The sequence below is a fragment of the Muscardinus avellanarius genome, assembly GCF_963383645.1.
Source record: "Muscardinus avellanarius genome assembly, chromosome: 12".
NCBI lineage: Eukaryota > Metazoa > Chordata > Mammalia > Rodentia > Gliridae > Muscardinus > Muscardinus avellanarius.
Window position 1 is genome coordinate 30,309,556 of NC_137798.1, and position 17,757 is coordinate 30,327,312.

General features: G+C 52.4%; 3 protein-coding genes across 4 annotated transcripts; 2 read left to right on the plus strand and 1 right to left on the minus strand.

Annotated features, from left to right (window-relative positions):
- Positions 1 to 684: 684 nt before the first annotated feature.
- On the plus strand, positions 685 to 7,703 carry NOP9 (NOP9 nucleolar protein; the record flags this gene model as incomplete). The annotated part of the gene is made up of 10 exons (XM_080708171.1): positions 685 to 931; positions 1,343 to 1,801; positions 2,981 to 3,091; positions 3,326 to 3,467; positions 3,587 to 3,779; positions 4,400 to 4,540; positions 5,683 to 5,808; positions 5,972 to 6,208; positions 7,114 to 7,219; positions 7,546 to 7,703. The coding sequence occupies 10 exons, from the start codon at positions 685 to 687 to the stop codon at positions 7,701 to 7,703; spliced, it is 1,920 nt and encodes a 639-aa protein (XP_080564297.1).
- Positions 7,704 to 8,203: 500 nt separating this feature from the next.
- On the minus strand, positions 8,204 to 10,746 carry CIDEB (cell death inducing DFFA like effector b; the record flags this gene model as incomplete). Of its 2 annotated transcripts, XM_080706747.1 has the most annotated exons (5): positions 8,204 to 8,336; positions 8,506 to 8,696; positions 8,929 to 9,078; positions 10,278 to 10,422; positions 10,679 to 10,746. In XM_080706747.1, 5 exons carry the CDS (start codon positions 10,717 to 10,719, stop codon positions 8,204 to 8,206), a joined length of 660 nt encoding a protein of 219 aa, XP_080562873.1. The 2 variants fall into 2 exon arrangements, with proteins under 2 accessions (XP_080562873.1, XP_080562872.1); XM_080706746.1 differs by lacking the exon at positions 8,929 to 9,078 and having other exon boundaries at positions 10,679 to 10,719.
- A 3,288-nt stretch (positions 10,747 to 14,034) lies between these two features.
- Positions 14,035 to 15,140, plus strand: LTB4R2 (leukotriene B4 receptor 2; the record flags this gene model as incomplete). Its single annotated transcript, XM_080708234.1, has 1 exon — positions 14,035 to 15,140. The coding sequence occupies exon 1, from the start codon at positions 14,064 to 14,066 to the stop codon at positions 15,138 to 15,140; it is 1,077 nt and encodes a 358-aa protein (XP_080564360.1). The 5' UTR covers positions 14,035 to 14,063.
- Positions 15,141 to 17,757: the final 2,617 nt, after the last annotated feature.

A 17,757-nucleotide genomic window follows, 5' to 3' on the forward strand; every position in this document is an offset into this window, starting at 1 on the left:
AAAGATCCCACTAGGGATGAGAGAAGGAGCCAAAGTTGGAATTCTTCTCCCAGAGAGTACGTTCCGAGCAGGGCAAGTAATTGTGCTCCCCTGGCCAGGCTAAGTGTCCCTTTTGGGGGTGAGGGACTCAGGAGTGAAGGGGCTGGGTGGGACTCTCCAGGGCTAGGCACCTCTGGGTACCCCTGATGGGGGCTGACTAGGTGGGGGAATCTGCAGAGGTAATCCTCAGTGCGCGTCTGGTGGAGCCAGAACACCCTGAGCCCCAAGTGGAGCGAGCTCGCGCGCCTTACCTGCGGCTCTGGCGACCTCACTGCGTCTGGCTCTCCAGACCTATACAGAGTCCGAGAACATAGATTCGGACGAACACGGCGGGACGAGATGAGTAAGCAGAAGTTAGAGTATATATCTGGGGTGGAAGTCCGGGTGCGAGGTGGGGTTCCGCAGGCTACTTAGTGGCGAGGATCGAGGTCCCGGGAGATCCCGGGGGCGTGGCAGAAGGCGTGGCCAATGGGCGTGGCTCGAAGGACACACCCGCCTCCCCGGCTGGGCCGTCGCGGAGCTGTGACGTAGCAGCTGCGCCCGGAGCGCGCCGGCGTTCTCAACTATGTGGGCACCTGGCCGGCATCTGGCGGCGTGAGAGTCAGCTAGGGAAGCTTTCGCAGGCTGCGAGGCCTCGAAGCACGCATGGGGCTGGGTCCGCGTTCCCCCCACAAGGCGGGGCGCCAGGCCCCAGCTGGCGGCAAGCGGGGGCGCGGGGCCCAGGGCCCAGGGCGACGCCCACCAGGCCGCGCACGGCGTCCCCAGCCTCCAGCCAGCGGGCCGTCAGAGCCAGCCCGGGAAGCTCATCCACATCTGAGCCCAGAAGCTCTCGGGTACTTTCGACGGGCGCTGTCAGCGCTGAAAGAGGCCCCCGAGGCCGGGGAAGAACGAGGTAGGGAGCAAGTAAAGGGTATGACCAAAGGCATAAAATCCAGGATAGGCGAGGATCCTCAGGGTGTGGGCATGTAACTTTACCTTTCCCTTGTGTGTGTGTGTGTGGGTGGGTCTGGGGATGGAACCCAGGGACATTTGACCTCCGAGCTACACTCCCTGCTCTATTTTATATTTTTATTTTGAAACAGGGTCTCACTGAGTTGCAGAGGGCCTCAGTAAGTAGCTGAGGCTGTCTGCAAACCGCGATCCTCCGGTCTCAGCCTTCCGAATGCTGGGATTGCAAGCGTGCACCACCACGCCCGGCTAACTTTATCTTTCAAGTTCGCCTTCTGCCCCTTGGTTAAGTAATGGAATATAATCCTAGCTTTTTTTTAGCCTCTTTAAGAATTTTTTTCATCTTTTTTTCCAGACCTGATGGTGCATAACATTTTGAAGGAAGTGGAGGCTCAAGCTCTAGCCTTGGCCACGAACAGGACTGGCAGTGAGATGCTGCAAGAACTCTTGGGATTCAGCCCTTTGAAACCATTGTGTCGAATATGGGCTGCCTTGCGCTCCAACTTGCGCCTTGTGGCCTGTCATCGGTGCGGGGTCCACGTATTGCAAAGTGCTTTGCTGCAGTTGCCTCGATTGCTTGGGAGTCCCACAGAGAAGAAGGAGGATGAGGAGGAGGAGGAGGAGGAAGAGAAGGATGGTCCCTTGGAGACCCTAGAAGAGCTGGTCCTGGGACTGGCCTCTGAGGTGTGCAATGATTTTCTTTTCTACTGCGGAGACACACATGGCAGCTTCGTGGTCAGAACTCTGCTGCAGGTATTAGGAGGGACCCTTTTGGAGTCTGAGAGGGCCAGGTCCCGTGGCTCCCAATCATCTGGTACGTATCTAAGAAAGAGAAATGGACCTGATGGGAAGGGGAGTTTAGGATGTTCCGAAGAGAGAGTAATCAAAGCTGGGTATGGTGGAGACAGGAGGATTACAGATTGGCGATCAGCCTCAGCAGCTTAGTAAGACTATTCCAAAATAAAGAATAAAAAAATAGGGCTGGGAGTATAGCTTCGAGGTAGGATGCCTCTGGGTTCCATCCTCAGTACCGCAAACAAACAAACAAACAAAAAAAGAGAGAGCAGAAGATTAAGTCTTCATAGGGGAGCTTGACCTGGAAGAGTTAAAAGAAAAATTAGGGCAAAAGGCCCAAATTATAGAATGCCAAAGGTTAGTGTGGACTGGGGTCCAGAGATAAGGATGTACATGTTTTTATGGGACAGCTCTTAGCATGGGGGCAGGCAGAGGAGGTGATTCCTATAGAGCAGAAGATTTCAAACTCTACCACAACATGGAAAGTACTTGTTTTTAAACATAACTAGTGTGTCTTTGTGTGTGTGTGTACACTTATTAGACTCAAAAGCTCAGGAAACAGTACTCTTACTATATGCAGCCAATCTGAGATTTTATTTCTTAATAAGTTTCATTCTGTTCTCTTTCACTAAAACAGTGAGACCACTGACTTTATGATACGCTCATAACCTGTGACTTATATTTTGGAAAATCTCTGGGAACTAATGTTAGAGGATTTAAATAAAAGCCTGATTTTAAAATGTACTAAGCCGGGCTGGTGGCACACGCTTGTAATCCCTGCATTTGGGAGGCTGAGATTGGAGGATCACGGTTTGCGGACAGCCTCAGCTACTTAGGCCCTCTACAACTCAGTGAGACCCGGTTTCAAAATAAAGAGTAAAAAATAGGGCAGGGGGTGTAGCTTGGAGGTCGAATGCCCCTGGGTTCCATCCCCAGACCTGCAAAAAATAAAATAAAAAAAGGTACTAAATACTAGCTTAGAGTTTGAACTGTCTTCAGTGGGCCATAGAGGAGCCGGTTGAAGTTTCTTAGAAGAATTAAGACAAAATGTCATCTCAGTTCAGTCACCCAGATGAGACATTCAGTTGTATTATGTCTGTTCTGCCTCTCCAAGCTGAATCCTTGTTCATCTGTGGGATTTTTCTTTTGGATTAGCAGTCTGTAATCTCACCACTGCACTTTCTTGATCTTCCTTTAGAAGCACAGAAGGCCCTAACTCGGGAATGTAAGCCAACTGACTTTGAGGTCCCTGAAACCTTCTTGAATCGTCTTCAGGACCTGAGCTCCTGTTTTCTGAAGGACATTGCTGGTAAGGAGAGGCATAGGAGAAGGGTCTTAGATCTGTTCTTCTGAAGATGATTACCACCAGTCAGGGCCCTTTGGTCAGGTCATTCTACCTTTTTTCCAACCTGGTCTGGTTTGATGTTGCAAAGCATTTTGTATGGTGTTTTATGTTCATAGTCTCCCTACCTTGTTGCTTAAGGTTTGAGATTGTATGGGTGGTTTGGGTTTTGTACAGTTTGTTTCTACCCTCTCCCCATAGTGTTTATCACTGATAAGATCTCCAGCTTCTGCCTGCAAGTGGCCCTACAGATCTTACACTGCAAACTGCCCCAGCTGTGTGCCCATCTCTGTAATGCTGTGATTGGCTACCTGAGTACTCGAAATTCCTCAGCAGATGGCAGGTACGGTCAGGCCTTGGGGTGGACCACAGTTGGTGAGACTGTGTGAAGTGAGTGAGGAAACTGACACTGTTGGATGAAGTGGAGTTAAGATTGTCTGGTTCCTTTCTTATTGTCCCCAGCCCCCTATTGCTGTTCCTGCGGGATCAGACAAGCTCCAGACTCCTAGAGCGGGTGCTGTTGGTGTTGGAGCCCCCGAGACTCCAGAGCCTCTTTGAGGATCACTTTCAGGGTCAGCTGCAGACCTTGGCTGCACATCCCATTGCTAACTTCCCTTTGCAGCGCTTACTGGATGCAATTACTACTCCTGAGCTGGTGAGTTGGAAACCTAGGCTGGATTTCTTTGTGTTAATCTTGTTCACTGGCCCTTATTTTATTGTGTGCCTGCCTCTGTATATCTCTGGTAGTGTTCTGCCCATTGTCTTTGTAAAGTTATTCTTGAGTTTTCTAGAGCTTAGGATGAAGGTGCGCTCCTCCCACAGAAGATTTATTTTAGCTTCTCAGGTGTTAGTACCAGCAGGAGATTGGCTTAATTTGAGCTTGCAGCTTGAAGTTTGCAGCCCACCTGGACTCTGGTACTTGGCTACAGATCCAGGGAGCATTGGGGCTATTGCCATAGCTTCTCTTTTCCCTTGCTGCTTAACACTGAGGTGGTCTCATGGGTTAGAAGTTGGAGTGGACGGGCAGTTTAATACTAGTTCTCCCTTACATACAGGGAGGGGTCATTTGAAGTCTCCTCCCTGTATAAGGTGGCACCTCTAAGATTGGCTCTTTTGTGTCTTGGGTCTTACCAGCCAAACCAAAGTCTTGACATTAGCAATACTTTTTATGTTTTATTTAGCACTTTTAGTTGTTTTCGGCAGGAAGAGTTCTCTGCATAGCTTAGCCTTCATTACTAGACTGTCAAAGATTCTTCATCCCATATTTTCCTTCAGCTGTCCCCCGTGTTTGAGGAGCTGAGCCCTGCCCTTGAAGCTATCCTGGCCCAGGGCCACCCAGGGGTAGTCATTGCGCTGGTGGGGGCCTGCCGCAGAGTTGGAGCTTACCAAGCCCAGGTCTTGCAGCTGTTGTTGGAGGTGAGTGGGTATTATGTGCAACCCATTAATGGCCTCGATCTAAATTCTGTCAGTCAGGACTTACTAATCTTTAGTCATTGTACCTTTGAACCCAAGAGATCTAATGCCAGAGGAAATCACAGATATAGAAAAAAAAACTGAGTCCAAGAGTCATTTCAGCCTTGGAACGAAAACTATCTGAACTGAAAGAGAAGTTTATTTAAGGGATAAATGTTTATTCAACCCCTGTTATATGTATGGAGGCTGGGGAGATAGCAGGGCAGTGAGATCTACTTTTTTACACTTAGGCCATCACACCTTTTCTTTCTTTCTCCTTCCCTCTCTGTCTCTCTCTCTCTCTGTCTCTCTCCTCCCTGCCTCCCTCCCTCCCTTCCTTCCTTCCTTTCTGGTACTATAGAAGGTGGAACCCAGGGGCATTCTACCTCTGAGCTACGCCTTTTTTTTTTTCTTTTTCTTTTTCCAGTGCTGGGGATGGAACCCAGGGGTATTCTACCACTTTCTACCACTGCACTACACTCCCCCAGCCCTATTTTTATTCTGTATTTTGAAACAGGGTCTCAGTTGGAAAGGGATCTCACTAAGTAGCTGATGCTTTCTGCAAACCGTGATCCTCCTGTCTCAGCTTCCCAAATGCTGGATTACAAGGGTGCACCACCACACCCAGTGACCCTATTTTTTATTGTTTGTGGTACTGGGGGTGGAACCCAGAGGCTTTCTACCTCCGGGCTATACTCCCAGACCTTTTTTTTTTTTTAATATTTTATTTGGAAACAGGGTCTCACTAAGTTGCTGAGAGCCTCACTAAGTAGCTGAGGCTGGCTTCAAACCCGTGCGATCCTCCTGTCTCAGCCTCCCAAGCGCAGAGATTACAAGCGTGCGCCACCACGCCCGGCTCAGTGACCCTATTTTTTAATTCTTTTTTTTTAATATTGAAACAAGGTCTCACTAAGTTGTAGAGGGCCTCACTAAGTATCTAAGGCTGTCCACAAACCGAGATCCTCTTGTCTCAAGCCTCCCAAGTACTGACAAGCGTGCATCACCACACCCGGGCATCACACCTTTTCTGAATGTCTTCCCTGTCTAGAAAGTCAAGGTTAAGGATGGGGTAGTTGTGAGTCACCATGTTTTATCTTCTTCTTTAGGCATTCCACTGTGCAGAGCCCTCGTCCCGGCAGGTGGCCTGTGTGCCTCTCTTTGCAGCTTTGATGGCCTATGAGGTGTACTATGAACTAATGGAGGAGGAGGGGGCCGTGCCTGCAGAGCACCAGGTGAGGTAGGGAAAGGCCAAGCCAGTGACTGCCCGGGGGCCAGGCTCCCAGGGCTTAGCAAGCTCCTTGGGTAGGAGGTGAGATTTCTGGTCTTATCCAAGTGAAGGTGGCTCATCCACCTAGTTTGGTGGCTGCCTCCTAATTTCCTGTCTCTGTGCTCCAGGTGGAAATAGCAACAGCCAGGGCCCTGGGGGAAGTGACAGTACTTGGTTCTTTACTGCTCCAGCATCTGCTGCACTTCTCCAACCCTAGTCTTGTACTTCGAAGTCTGGGTTCCTTGACAGGACCACAGCTTCTGGCTCTGGCCCAAAGCCCCACTGGCTCTCACATACTCGATGCCATCCTGACCAGCCCCTCTGTGACACGCAAGCAGCGCCGCCGTGTGCTGAAGACACTAAAGGTAAGACCTCTGGCTTTTGCTTCGTTCCCTTCTGTTATTCATTGAGAGAAAATGAGTTTCCTGGAGAACTGTATCTTCAGAGTCAAAGACAGGATACACTATTCCTAGATTATCTTTTTTTTTTTTTTTTTTTTTTCCAGTACTGGGGATGGAACCCAAGGGCATCATACCTCTGAGCTACACCTCCAGCCCTATTTTTTTTAAAAATCTGTTTTTATTTTATTTTATTTTTATTTTTTTGGTGGTACTGGGGGTAAAATCCAGAGGCTTTCTACCTCCGGGCTATATCCCAGACCTTTTTTATATTTTATTTGGAAACAGGGTCTCACTAAGTTGCTGAGAGCCTCACTAAGTAGCTGAGGCTGGCTTTGAACCTGTGTGATCCTCCTGTCTCAGCCTCTCAAGCGCGGGGATTACAAGCGTGCGCCACCACGCCTGGCTAATCTGTTTTTATTTTTGAAACAGGTCTCACTGAGTTGCGAAGGGCCTCACTAAGTAGCTGAGGCTGCCCGCGAACCACAATCCTCCGGTCTCAGCCTTCTGAATGCTGGGATTACAAGCGTGCGCCACCATGGCCGGCTATTTTTTTTTTTTAATGTTGTACTGGGGATGGAGCCCAGGGACCTTCTATGTCTGGGCTATACCCCCAGACCTATTTTATATTTTATTTGGAAATAGGGTCTCACTAAGATGTGGATGGCTTCACTAAGTAGCTGGTGTCAAACCTGTGATCCTCTTGTCTCAGCCTCCCAAATGCTGGTATTACAAGCCTGTGCCACCAAACCTAGCTTTCTTAGACTGTCTTGACCCAGCCTCTCAGCACTTCTAAAGCTCCTGTTTACCCTGCCCCCAGATATGCTTTTGTGTGCTTCCCAGGAAGAACTTACCTTGCTTGTCTCATGCAGGGACAGTATGTGGCCCTGGCCTGTAGTCGTCATGGCAGCCGTGTCCTGGACGCCATCTGGAGTGGAGCAGCTCTGGGGGCCCGGAAGGAGATTGCTGCTGAGCTGGGTGAGTATCAGTGCCTTTCTTCAGTGTTTCCAGATATTCCCTTCTCTTGTGGTGGATTGCTGGGTGCCTGGGGAGTGGGCTTAAACTCAGCAGAGACCTCAGTTCCCAAGGGTTGGCTTGGTTGTGGGTTGTCAGCAGTCTGCTCTCACCTTCCCCTCTGCTGACTGGCTGTGGAGTCTCCTGTTCACACCCCTCCTCCTGGTTACTGTTCTTTGGGCAGTGAGGGATTCACTATCCCAGGGACAGGTCCAGGGTCAGGGGGGGAAATGGAGGGGCCTTTACTCCAAGAAGAATCTGTCTTTGAGCATGAGTGATTCCCTTTGCAGGGGAGCAGAACCAGGAGCTGATAAGAGACCCGTTTGGCCACCATGTGGCTCGAAACGTGGCCCTGACTACCTTCCTGAAGCGGCGAGAGGCGTGGGAACAGCAGCAGAGTGCGGTGGCCAAGCGGAGGCGGGCATTCAACTCCATACTTGAGGACTGAGCCCAGCGTTTGGGACTGGATGTTGATTTGGGGGGCGGGGGAAGGGAGTACCTATCCCATTCCTCTCTTGGTGTAAATTGGAGTCAGAAGTCTTATTGGTAAACATTTTTATATTTTTATTGAAAATGTTTTTGTTATACTTTAAGGGAAAGGTATGAAGAAATAGAGACTCAAGGTAAAATCAGAGACGTCTGCCATCGGTGTGCTGGAGCTAGGGCAAGGAGGAGTTGGTATGGATCTAGATGTGGCAGAGTCAGAGTGGGATTCAGATGTCTGGGGACACGCTTGTGGCCTTTCTGGGTTAGTGGGAGGCTGGAAATTGGGCGGAACGGGAGAGCTTTTGGGAAAGCATTGTGCTGATGGGTTTAGTCAGAGGATATTGAGGAAATCAGGTGAGTTTTCTAGCTTTCATTGTCCACAGGTCTCAAAATCTGGTGCTGTTACAGTCCTCACAGCATGTTTCATGGAACAGCTTGGGGGCAGAAGCACAGAGCCCGTTCTCAGTAGGAGTGGAGGCGATCCTGCCGCTGCCAGTGATCAGCCCCTTCCACTATGTGGCGAAGGGTGGAGGAAATTCCCATCAACATATGGCCCAGGCCTTGGAGCAGCGAGGAGGTCCAACGAAGGAGCTCCCTGAAGGGCAGGGACAAGAGGGAATCAGACATTTAAGGGAATCTGAGAAGAGGCTGTCAAGCTGGGGGCTGGGGTTTTCATGAGGGAGAGCTGACTGGGATAGTTTGGTATAGGATATGGAATTATGGAGGCTGTCGGGATGGGGTAGTATGACATGTTGATCTCTGACCTGAGCACTCTCTTGGGGCCAACTCCTTGGAAATCACAACTCATGGAGTAGAGCCCGTAGAACGTGGCTTTGACGTTCAGGCTGCCAAAGAGGTCTCGAGGATTTTGCTTGTATACGTCAAAGGTGATGCGGGCAATGTCCTTGCTGTGCTTTGGTTTCTCCCGGCCCAGGCCATACGACAGCATCCCATTCTGTAAGGCATCCCCATTAGTAGAGTAGACCCTCACACCCCGACCGACACCCGAGCTAATCCCCTCCACACTGGGGAGACCCACCCCTCCTGAACTTGGTTCCACTGTGGTGTCATTGACAGCTCCACAGCTTTCCCAGTATCTCCGCCCCTAAGATTAGGGCTGGGCTAGAGGAGAAGCTTGGGAGAGCTGTAAAGGATTGGGCCTAAGCAGTCCAGCGTGGGTCGCTCACCCTGATGGGGCTCCAGCTCTGTCCCAACTCCAGCACCATCAGGCACGTGTCATCCTCCAGCATCTGGAAGAAGTCCTCACTCTCCACGGCGGTTCCATCCTCTTCTAGCACCAGTGTTAGTGCTCCTTGCAGCAGCAAGGTCTCCAGTGCCTGCCCAGTGGCAGGAGCAGGAGGGAAGGGGCAGGTTTTTATGCCACACCCCTCCCCTCTTCGCTGCCCGGAGTCTCGCCGTAGGCCCTGGACACTGGTTGATATCCCAGCTCTACTTCCTGGTGCTTTCTTCCACCTCCTAAAGGTGGCAGCTCTCAGTGTTCTTTAGTCGCTGGGGTGCCCTCACTAGGGGCTTACCTTTTTTTCTTATTATTTGTTCACTTTTGGTGGCAAGGGGATTAAACCTACAACCTGATACGTGCTAGGCAAGCCCCCTTTTTTCCTTTGTGCTCCTTTTGTGTCATTGTCACGTCTGCTCTCCTACCTGTAGGTCACTCCTACTGGCCTGGAATTACAAACTACAGCCAGGCCTGGCACAGTGCCACATGCCTGTAATCCCAGTACTTGGGAGGCTTGAGCCCAGAGGAGCACCGGTTCCAGGCCAGTTCATGGTAACATAGTGAGACTGTTTAACGCCTCTAGATTCAATCCCCAGAAGCACATAAAAGACAAATATTCAGGAGCCGGGCGCAGTAGCTCATGTCTACAGTCCCAGCTATACTGGGGAAACTGAGGTGCTAAGATTTCTTGAGCCCAGGAGTTGGGGCAACAGTAAGAACTCGGCGCAAAACAAAACAGAAACCCTAGCCAGATTCTCTTGAAATCATCCTTTTTTGTTGTCTACAATGTCTCTCTTTTGTCCGTCCCCAACCCAGTGTTCTTCACAACCACTTTTAGTAGTAATGTTTTCCGTTTTTGAGGCCACACTATGTATGGCAAACTACATGCTTATCTTTTTTCACTCCTTTTAACAATCCTAGGAGGTGGTTGTTTATTATTCCCTTTGTATAAATGAAGAAACAAATTAACTTCCCAAGGTTTGACAACTAGGAAGTAGCAAAATCAGAATTTGAATTGGGTTTTTCATATAAATCACCATTTCATACTGACTTCTGAATTCCATCCCACCAGCCCTTTCTATCTCCTGCTTCCCCTACTCCCCAAGAAAGCCCACTACTTGGAAAATAAATTTACCCAAAGTGACAGGCAGTTGGCTTACCCCACCCTCTACTCTTAGCTCTCAGAGGGAGGGCTGCTATGTGACCTCGGCTTTCTCTGCTCTATAGTCTCAAGTTGTGACTATTTCTGAGAGCCTTGGCTGCCCCTGCCGTAGGAGCCCAGAAACTTGCCTCGCTCACCTTATCTAGCAGTTCCTGGCGGGTGGCAGCTGTCAGGCCTTTCCGGACTGTGCGCTTGTGATCACAGACACGGAAAGGTCGCTGAGGTGGTGGCGCTGAGGTCCAGACCCTTCTGCCAAACTCGGAGCTTATGTTGGATACTGACCTAGTAGTAGGAAAGAAAGGTCAAGAAGGGGTGAGGAGGGACCCTGTGAGGGTAGTGAGGATGGCGAGGGTAGGCTGGCTGGACGTTCCTAGGTTTGCAGACTAGCTGAAGAGAATGGAGTGGGAGTAGGACCCATGGTTCAAGAAATGGAAGACCCAGTGGAGTAGGAGGCAGGCGGGGAATGAGCCTCCCAGGGGCTGAGTGGGGTGTTGCTCCCGGCTGCCCATATTCCCAGAGGTGGAGGGTTAGGAATCACCTGATTAGGCCGTTGGGGTTCAGGGCTGAGAGGTACTCCATGGTAGAGGGAAGGAGCAGGAGGGTTGCCTCCCAGGGGCTTCTGGGCCTGTTGGTTCTCTGCTGAGCTGAGACTGAAATGTTTTCTGTTAGAAAGTTGGGCTCTTAACCCTGGTGAGGTGGGAGATGAGTCAAGCCTGGACTCTGGCCCCCCGGCTGGCCAGTAAGAAGGACAAAGTCCAAGGGGAGTGAAGGAGGAGGGGCCTGGATGGGGCGTGAGAAGTAAGATTGCCCAGCAAAAGCCACACAAGTGTGTGCGCATGTCTGTCTGGGAAGGGTAAAACGAAGGGAATGTGAGCTCTAGTGTTTTCATTTCTGCAGAGCAAACTTCTAGGAACAGTCTCTGAGTCTCAGCCTCCAAGAAGCTGCATTCATTATGATCTGCACTGTTGGTGCTACCACCCATTGGAGAAAGCCATGAGCTGTAGCTTCCCAAAAAGGTTGGGCTGAGGGTGGAAAAGTGGTGGACGCTTGGGCAAGGCTTGGAGAAAAGGAGGCAAGGCAGTGTGTCTGTGGTGTGAGGAGAGAATGGGCCCTGGATCACTAGTGTCCTGTTAGGACCCTCGCCTTCCTGCCCACCTGCTCCTTGCTCCAGGGTTGGGACCTGGCTGTCCAATGTTTCTGTAGCTTACTCTACAGTGGTCACATTTCCCCTTTTGCTAAGTAGTTGGCACGAGGAGATGGGAATGGCGCAGGGAGTGCCCTCCGATGGCGTCAGGACATTAGCTCTTGGTGCTCTGTGTTCCAGCTCTGAATTCAGTTGCAGTGAGATGGACAGTTGCCTGGAAGCTCAGACACACTGACAGTAAACCCATCCAATGAGCACAATCCCTGCTTTCCTGTCCCAGAGCCCGCTAGGGTCCTCCAGACCCCCAGCTGCCTTTCTGTGTCCTGACTGAGAAGCCCAGAGTGTCGTGACCACCTCCCACCCAGCCAGCTGTACTTCTCATGCAGGCTGGAGCCCACACTAGGGTTTTGAACATTCCCTGGCAACGATAAACATGTTTAAATGGTTGCTCAAGACACTGAAAGGATATAGCCCCAGCTCTGAATCAATTTTCTTAAACCCTCACTTAAACTCTGTACCCTGATGCCCTGTGGCAGGGGGAGGTAGAACTTGTCTTCCTCTCCCTGTCATGAGGATACACTGAGCCCGCTCTCCAAGCTCACTCTGAATGCTGGACTGGTTGCCCTGGCATTTAGTGCTTCTTTCTCTGAATTCCCATCTTGTTCCATCTTGGGATGCTTGGGCCAGGTCCGTGTGGGAACTCTCCTGCCACCACTTTTAGGGTGACTCCAGCTGTGAGTCTGGCCTAGGTAGAAGGAGCCTTGTCAGAAACTCTGGCCCCTTATAAGTACAAGGGCAATTGTGGGGCGCTAATGCATCCAGGACAATCCTTAAGCAATGGGCTCGTCTTCTGTCTTGGGCATCCTGTGCCCTTCTCAGAGGTGCCCCAGGGCCTGCCACGGGAACACAGTGACATGCTCTGATGGCTTTCCTTTCTCCTATTTTATCCTGTTCCCTCACTCCCACTTCCTGAACTGACCCCTCAAATACAGGATTACCCGTATCCATGCTCTTATCTCAAGCTCTTCTTTGGAGGAACCCAAATTAAGACAATGCTCCTGTGTCCTTGCTTCCAGAGAACCTGAGTTTCTGCATGTTGATTGGGCAGAGGCCTTTCTTTTCCCTTCCCTCCACTCAATCTTTTTGCCAGGTCCCTCTCAAATTTCTTCATTTCCAGTCTTTGCCTGACCTCTCCAAGGAGAGACGACTTCTTTTCAGTACATCTCTATTGATACGAGGTGAATAAAGTCCAAGGATTAATGAAGGTATAGAATTATGAAAGTTTATTTGTAAGCCAGGCATGGTGGTGCATGCTTGTAATCCCAGTACTTGGGAGGCTGAGACAGAAGGATCACAGGTTCATAGTCAGCTTCAACAGTTTAGTGAGGCTCTCTGCAACTTAGTGAGACCTTGTTTCAAAATAAAAAAATAAGCCAGGTGTGGTGGCACACGCTTGCAATCCCAGCATTAAGGAGGTTGAGACCAGAGGATTGTGGTTCATGGACAGCTTCAGCTACTTAGGCCCTCCACAACTTAGTGAGACCCTGTTTCAAAATAAAGAATAAAAAATAGGGCAGGGGGTATAGCTCAAAGGTCGAATGCCCCTGGGTTCCATCACCAGACCCGCAAACACACACACACACACACGAAAGTTTATTTGTAAGCCAAGGAAAGATAGAAAACAGAAAGAACTTCCCCCACGCCACCTCACTACCAGGGCACCTTTTTCTTTTTCTCATATTCTGGTGAAAACAGAGAGTGATCTCATGGTTGTGTGTTATGACTCCCCAACCACCATATGCCTCCATGTACCCCCCCCCCCCCGTCGCCCCCAGACCTAGCACCACACTTTACACTGAAAGGTCATTGACAACCCAGGGGCAGCCCCAGAGGGTCCGGGCCCAGCCCCAGAGCAAGAGCTGGCTGGGGGCTGAGGGAAAGGGGGCTCAGCGGGGCTGCGAGGCTGACAATAGGCAAAGAAGGAGCAGCAGCCAGGGGACTGAGTTATTTGGGTCACCTCTGCTGAGTGCAGGCCGGGAGGCCGGGGACGTAAGCACTGCAGAAGGTGGGCTGGAAGGATCGGGGCTGGAGATGGGGAGGGATGAGGACAAAGCAGGGTGCAGGGTGAGGCGGAGCAGCGTTCCCTCTCCCCTCCATGGCCAGGGCACCTTATCTGCACCCCTTCAGCTTTATCCTGTTTCCTAGGGAGGCAGGCTCCCACAAGCCTGGACCTGTTAGTGATGGGAAGGAGTAGGGTGAGGGAGGGGCCCCAGGAAGGGCCAGGATGAGCCCCATCTTGTCCCGCTCCATTCTCACCCCAGCCTGTGCAAGTGTGGCAGGCATAGGCCAGCCGTTGGCACCTCACCCACCTGCCTGCGTCCGGCTGGGTAAGTGGTCCGCCCAGGCCCTCTTCCTCCACACCACCCACCTTTGCCCTGAGGTACAAGGAATGGGGTTGGACAAGGAAAAAGGGGCCAGGTTAGAGGGGAGGAGGGGGGAGGATAGTGCCAATCTGCAGAGGACGGGGCCTGGGTACCGCTGGGTCTAGGGAAGGTGTCAGGAGTCGGGGTGGGCGCCGGACTGGGAGCAGGGGACCTGGGTTCTAGAAGGAGCCAAATTTGAGTTGTGGGTCTTGTGGGAAGTCAAAGCTCCCAGAGCAGAGGCAGGTAAGTGGAGGGAGGCAGGGCCCCTTCTCACCTAGCATCTGCAGGAAAGCAGGCTTTTGGCCCGCCCTGAAATCCCACTGTGGCCCCTTCCAGCCCCCTGGAGGAGAAGAAGGATGCCGGTCTGCTACCGTCCCCCGGGAAACGAGACGCTGCTGAGCTCGAAGGCCTCTCGGGCCACCGGCACGGCCTTTCTCCTGCTGGCCGCACTGCTGGGGCTACCCGGCAACTGCTTCGTGGTGTGGAGCTTGGCCGGCTGGCGGCCCGCACGGGGGCGCCCGCTGGCGGCCACGCTCGTGCTGCACCTGGCGCTGGCGGACGGCGCGGTGCTGCTGCTCACGCCGCTCTTCGTGGCCTTCCTGACCCGTCAGGCCTGGCCGCTGGGGCCGGCGGGCTGCAAGGCGGTGTACTACGTGTGCGCGCTCAGCATGTACGCCAGCGTGCTGCTCACCGGCCTGCTCAGCCTGCAGCGCTGCCTGGCCGTCACCCGGCCCTTCCTGGCGCCCCGGCTGCGCAGCCCCGCGCTGGCCCGCCGCCTGCTGCTGGCGGTCTGGCTGGCCGCCCTGCTGCTCGCCGTCCCGGCCGCCGTCTACCGCCACCTCTGGGGGGACCGCGTGTGCCAGCTGTGCCACCCGTCGCCGGCCCACGCGGCCGCCCACCTGATCCTGGAGACCCTGACGGCCTTCGTGCTCCCTTTCGGGCTGGTGCTCGGCTGCTACAGCGCGACGCTGGCGCGGCTGCGGGCGGCCCGCTGCGGCTCCGGGCGGCGGGGCACGCGCGTGGGCAGGCTGGTGAGCGCCATCGTGCTCGCCTTCGGCTTGCTCTGGGCCCCCTACCACGCCGTCAACCTTCTGCAGGCGCTGGCCGTACTCGCGCCGCCCGAGGGGACGCTGGCGAGGCTGGGGGGCGCGGGCCAGGCCGCGCGGGCGGGGACCACAGCCTTGGCCTTCTTCAGCTCCAGCGTCAACCCGCTGCTCTACGTCTTCACCGCCGGGGATCTGCTGCCCAGGGCGGGTCCCCGTTTCCTCACCCGACTCTTCGAGGGCTCCGGGGAGGCCCGAGCGGGCAGCCGCTCCAGAGAGGGCACCATGGAGCTCAGGACTACTCCTCGCCTAAAAGTAGTGGGACATGGCGGGGGGGATGGAGACCCAGGGGGCGGGATGAACAGGGGCAGTGGGGACTGGGGGCCTTGACACCAAACCTCACAGCCGGGTCCTCACCGCTTTCCATCCCTCCTGAAACTCGCCACTTCAGAGCACTTGGGGGACCCTTCTTTGACCACAGTTTGGATCTGGCTGGACAGGATTATTCTCCAAGCCGAGGGATTGTGAGGGCGGCAGTGGCTCATGTTATAAGTTCTGCCTGCTTGCAGCTGGCACGGACCCATGTCCCAGCATTGCTTACTTGTTGCCAGCAGCTATTATTGCAAAATACACCGGGAAGCCATTAGAGGATGGGTGAAGTCTGCTCCCTTTACTGGTTCATCATGCGTGAGTCCTACTGAAGCCGTTTAATTCCTGGGCGGGCGAGGCCAGGGCTGGACAGCCCGAGCCTTCAGGGGCATCCTGTCCTGACCTCAGCTCATGTGGCCCGGTTCCCCTCGACATGCCTGTAGAACTGCTCTGGAAATAAAGGGAGAAAAAGAAGAAGAAACATGGGAGTTTGGATAAGAACTGGAGATGAGATCCATTTGGGGGATCTATAAAGGGATTCCTAGGGTAGTAATTGGCTCTGGTAGGGGAGAGTAAATCTGTAGGGGCTAAAAGGAAGGTGTTCCCCTGCCTGTCATGTGGTTAGTGCAATGCAAGAAAGGTGCATAAAGAGTGGACAGTGGTTTGGGCCTGGGAATCTGAGACCTTCCTTTCTGACCATCTCGCCCCTCCCCCAAAGCCACCCCACATAAAAAGGAGCCCAAAAAGGAGCCCAGGAGCCAGTACTTGCTTGACCAGGGGAAATTTGGGGGTTGGGGTTGAAAGGGTGTGGGGCATGACAAGCGTGTATGGAAAACAAAGAATTTTTGAGGAGGGGGCACCTCACCTTTCTCTGCAAAGTGTTGTTGACCCCTCCCTCAATACCTCTCAGCCCCCGCCTTTTGTAATGTCTCTATTGCTAGACCTAAAAACTGTTCTAGAGCTTGACACTTTTAATTTGGGGGATGTGGAATGGAATTCGTTTCAGAGGACATCCACAGGCACATGTGGCCAGTTCATCCCATTTGACTCAGAACTTTCTCAATTTTAGCAGTATAAATCTCTTGTCCCATCAGGTGTGGTGGCGCACGCTTGTAATCACCATGCTTGGAGGGCAGAGACAGGAGGATCATGCAGGTTCGAAGCCAGCCTTGCTGGCTTAAGAGACCCTGTTTCCAAATAAAATATAAAATAGGTCTGGGAGTGTATCCCGAGGTAGAAGGGTTCCATCCTCAGTACCACCAAAAAAATAAATTAAAAAAAAAATCCCTTGTCCCAGGCCGGGCGCAGTGGTGCACGCTTGTAATCCCGATATTAGGGAGGCGAGACTGGAGGATCGCTGTTGGCAGACAGCCTCAGCTACTTAGTGAGGCCCTCTGCAACTTAGTGAGACCCTGTTTCAAAATAAAGAATAGCCCGGCTAGGTGGCACACACTTGTAATCCCCACGCTTGGGAGGCGGAGACAGGAGGATCACTCAGGTTCAAAGCCAGCCTCGCTGGCTTTAAGAGACCCTGTTTCCAAATAAAAATATAAAAATGGGTCATGGAATGTAGCCTGGAGGTAGAAGGGTTTCCAGTAACCCCAGTACCACCAAAAATAAAAATAAAGAATAAAGAATAAAAAAAAAGAAAGAAAGAAGAAAAATCCCTTGTCCCACAGTTACCCAGCAAACAGAGTCGGTTGGTCACCTGAGTGATTACCCCAGCATCCCAGGCTCTGCTTTAGTGTCTGTTCACACCCTCCAGGCAGGAACCAAGTCAGCAAAGGAAATCCAGTCACACCAGGGCCACCAAACTGAGGTTGGAGTGAGCTCTGAACTAGGGCAACAGGGAGCATGAGTTGAATGTCTAGTCCATGATGGGTGTAAGAAAGACCCTGTGGGAGACAGAGAGGGGCCAGCTTGAGAGAGGGGTCAAGGACAGCCCAGTTCTGTCTAAGGAGACTTCTGGTTGACTCTGGAGCTCTAAATAGGAAGTGCCTATCTCCAAACACAGGCTCCTTCTTGCCCTGGTGCTCTGGGGCAGAGGTTCCCTAACTTCCTCTGTTACGTATTCCCCATCTCACACACCCAATGTGGTCAGAAAGTCCTTCCTCAATGCTGCCTTCAGTTCTTTCTGTGGTTTCAGCCCCATTTGTTTTCATCATATCCTCTGCCTGAAAGTTTCTGGGTCAACTCTGCTCTGGCTTTTCTCAACGCAGAGCCAGCAAGGGTGCTGGCAAAAGCGAGGGACCTCGGTGGCCACCGTCACCCATGGCAACCTTCCTGGGAAGTGACAGGTTGAAAGGGAAGCAGGAGCGCTCATGGCGGATGGAAGGAAAGCATGCCTAGTGCTTATCCTCTGCAGGAGACCTCAAGGAGAGAAGACACTATTCTATCCACGGAAGGGGAGAGGGGACATGTTGAGGGCGGTTTCTCTTTCCACATTCCTGGATTCCTCTCGGGCAGGGCTGTCATCACCGCCCCTGTGTCCCTCACTTCTTTTCCTCGTGCTCACCCCAGCCTGCGGCCTTTACTTTCTCTGTCACAGGTGGAACTGGACCACCTAAAGCTGAAGGACCATAGGACAGAAGTGGTGCGGCCAATGTCTTTAATCAGCACCCGGTTCTTTCTTTCTTTC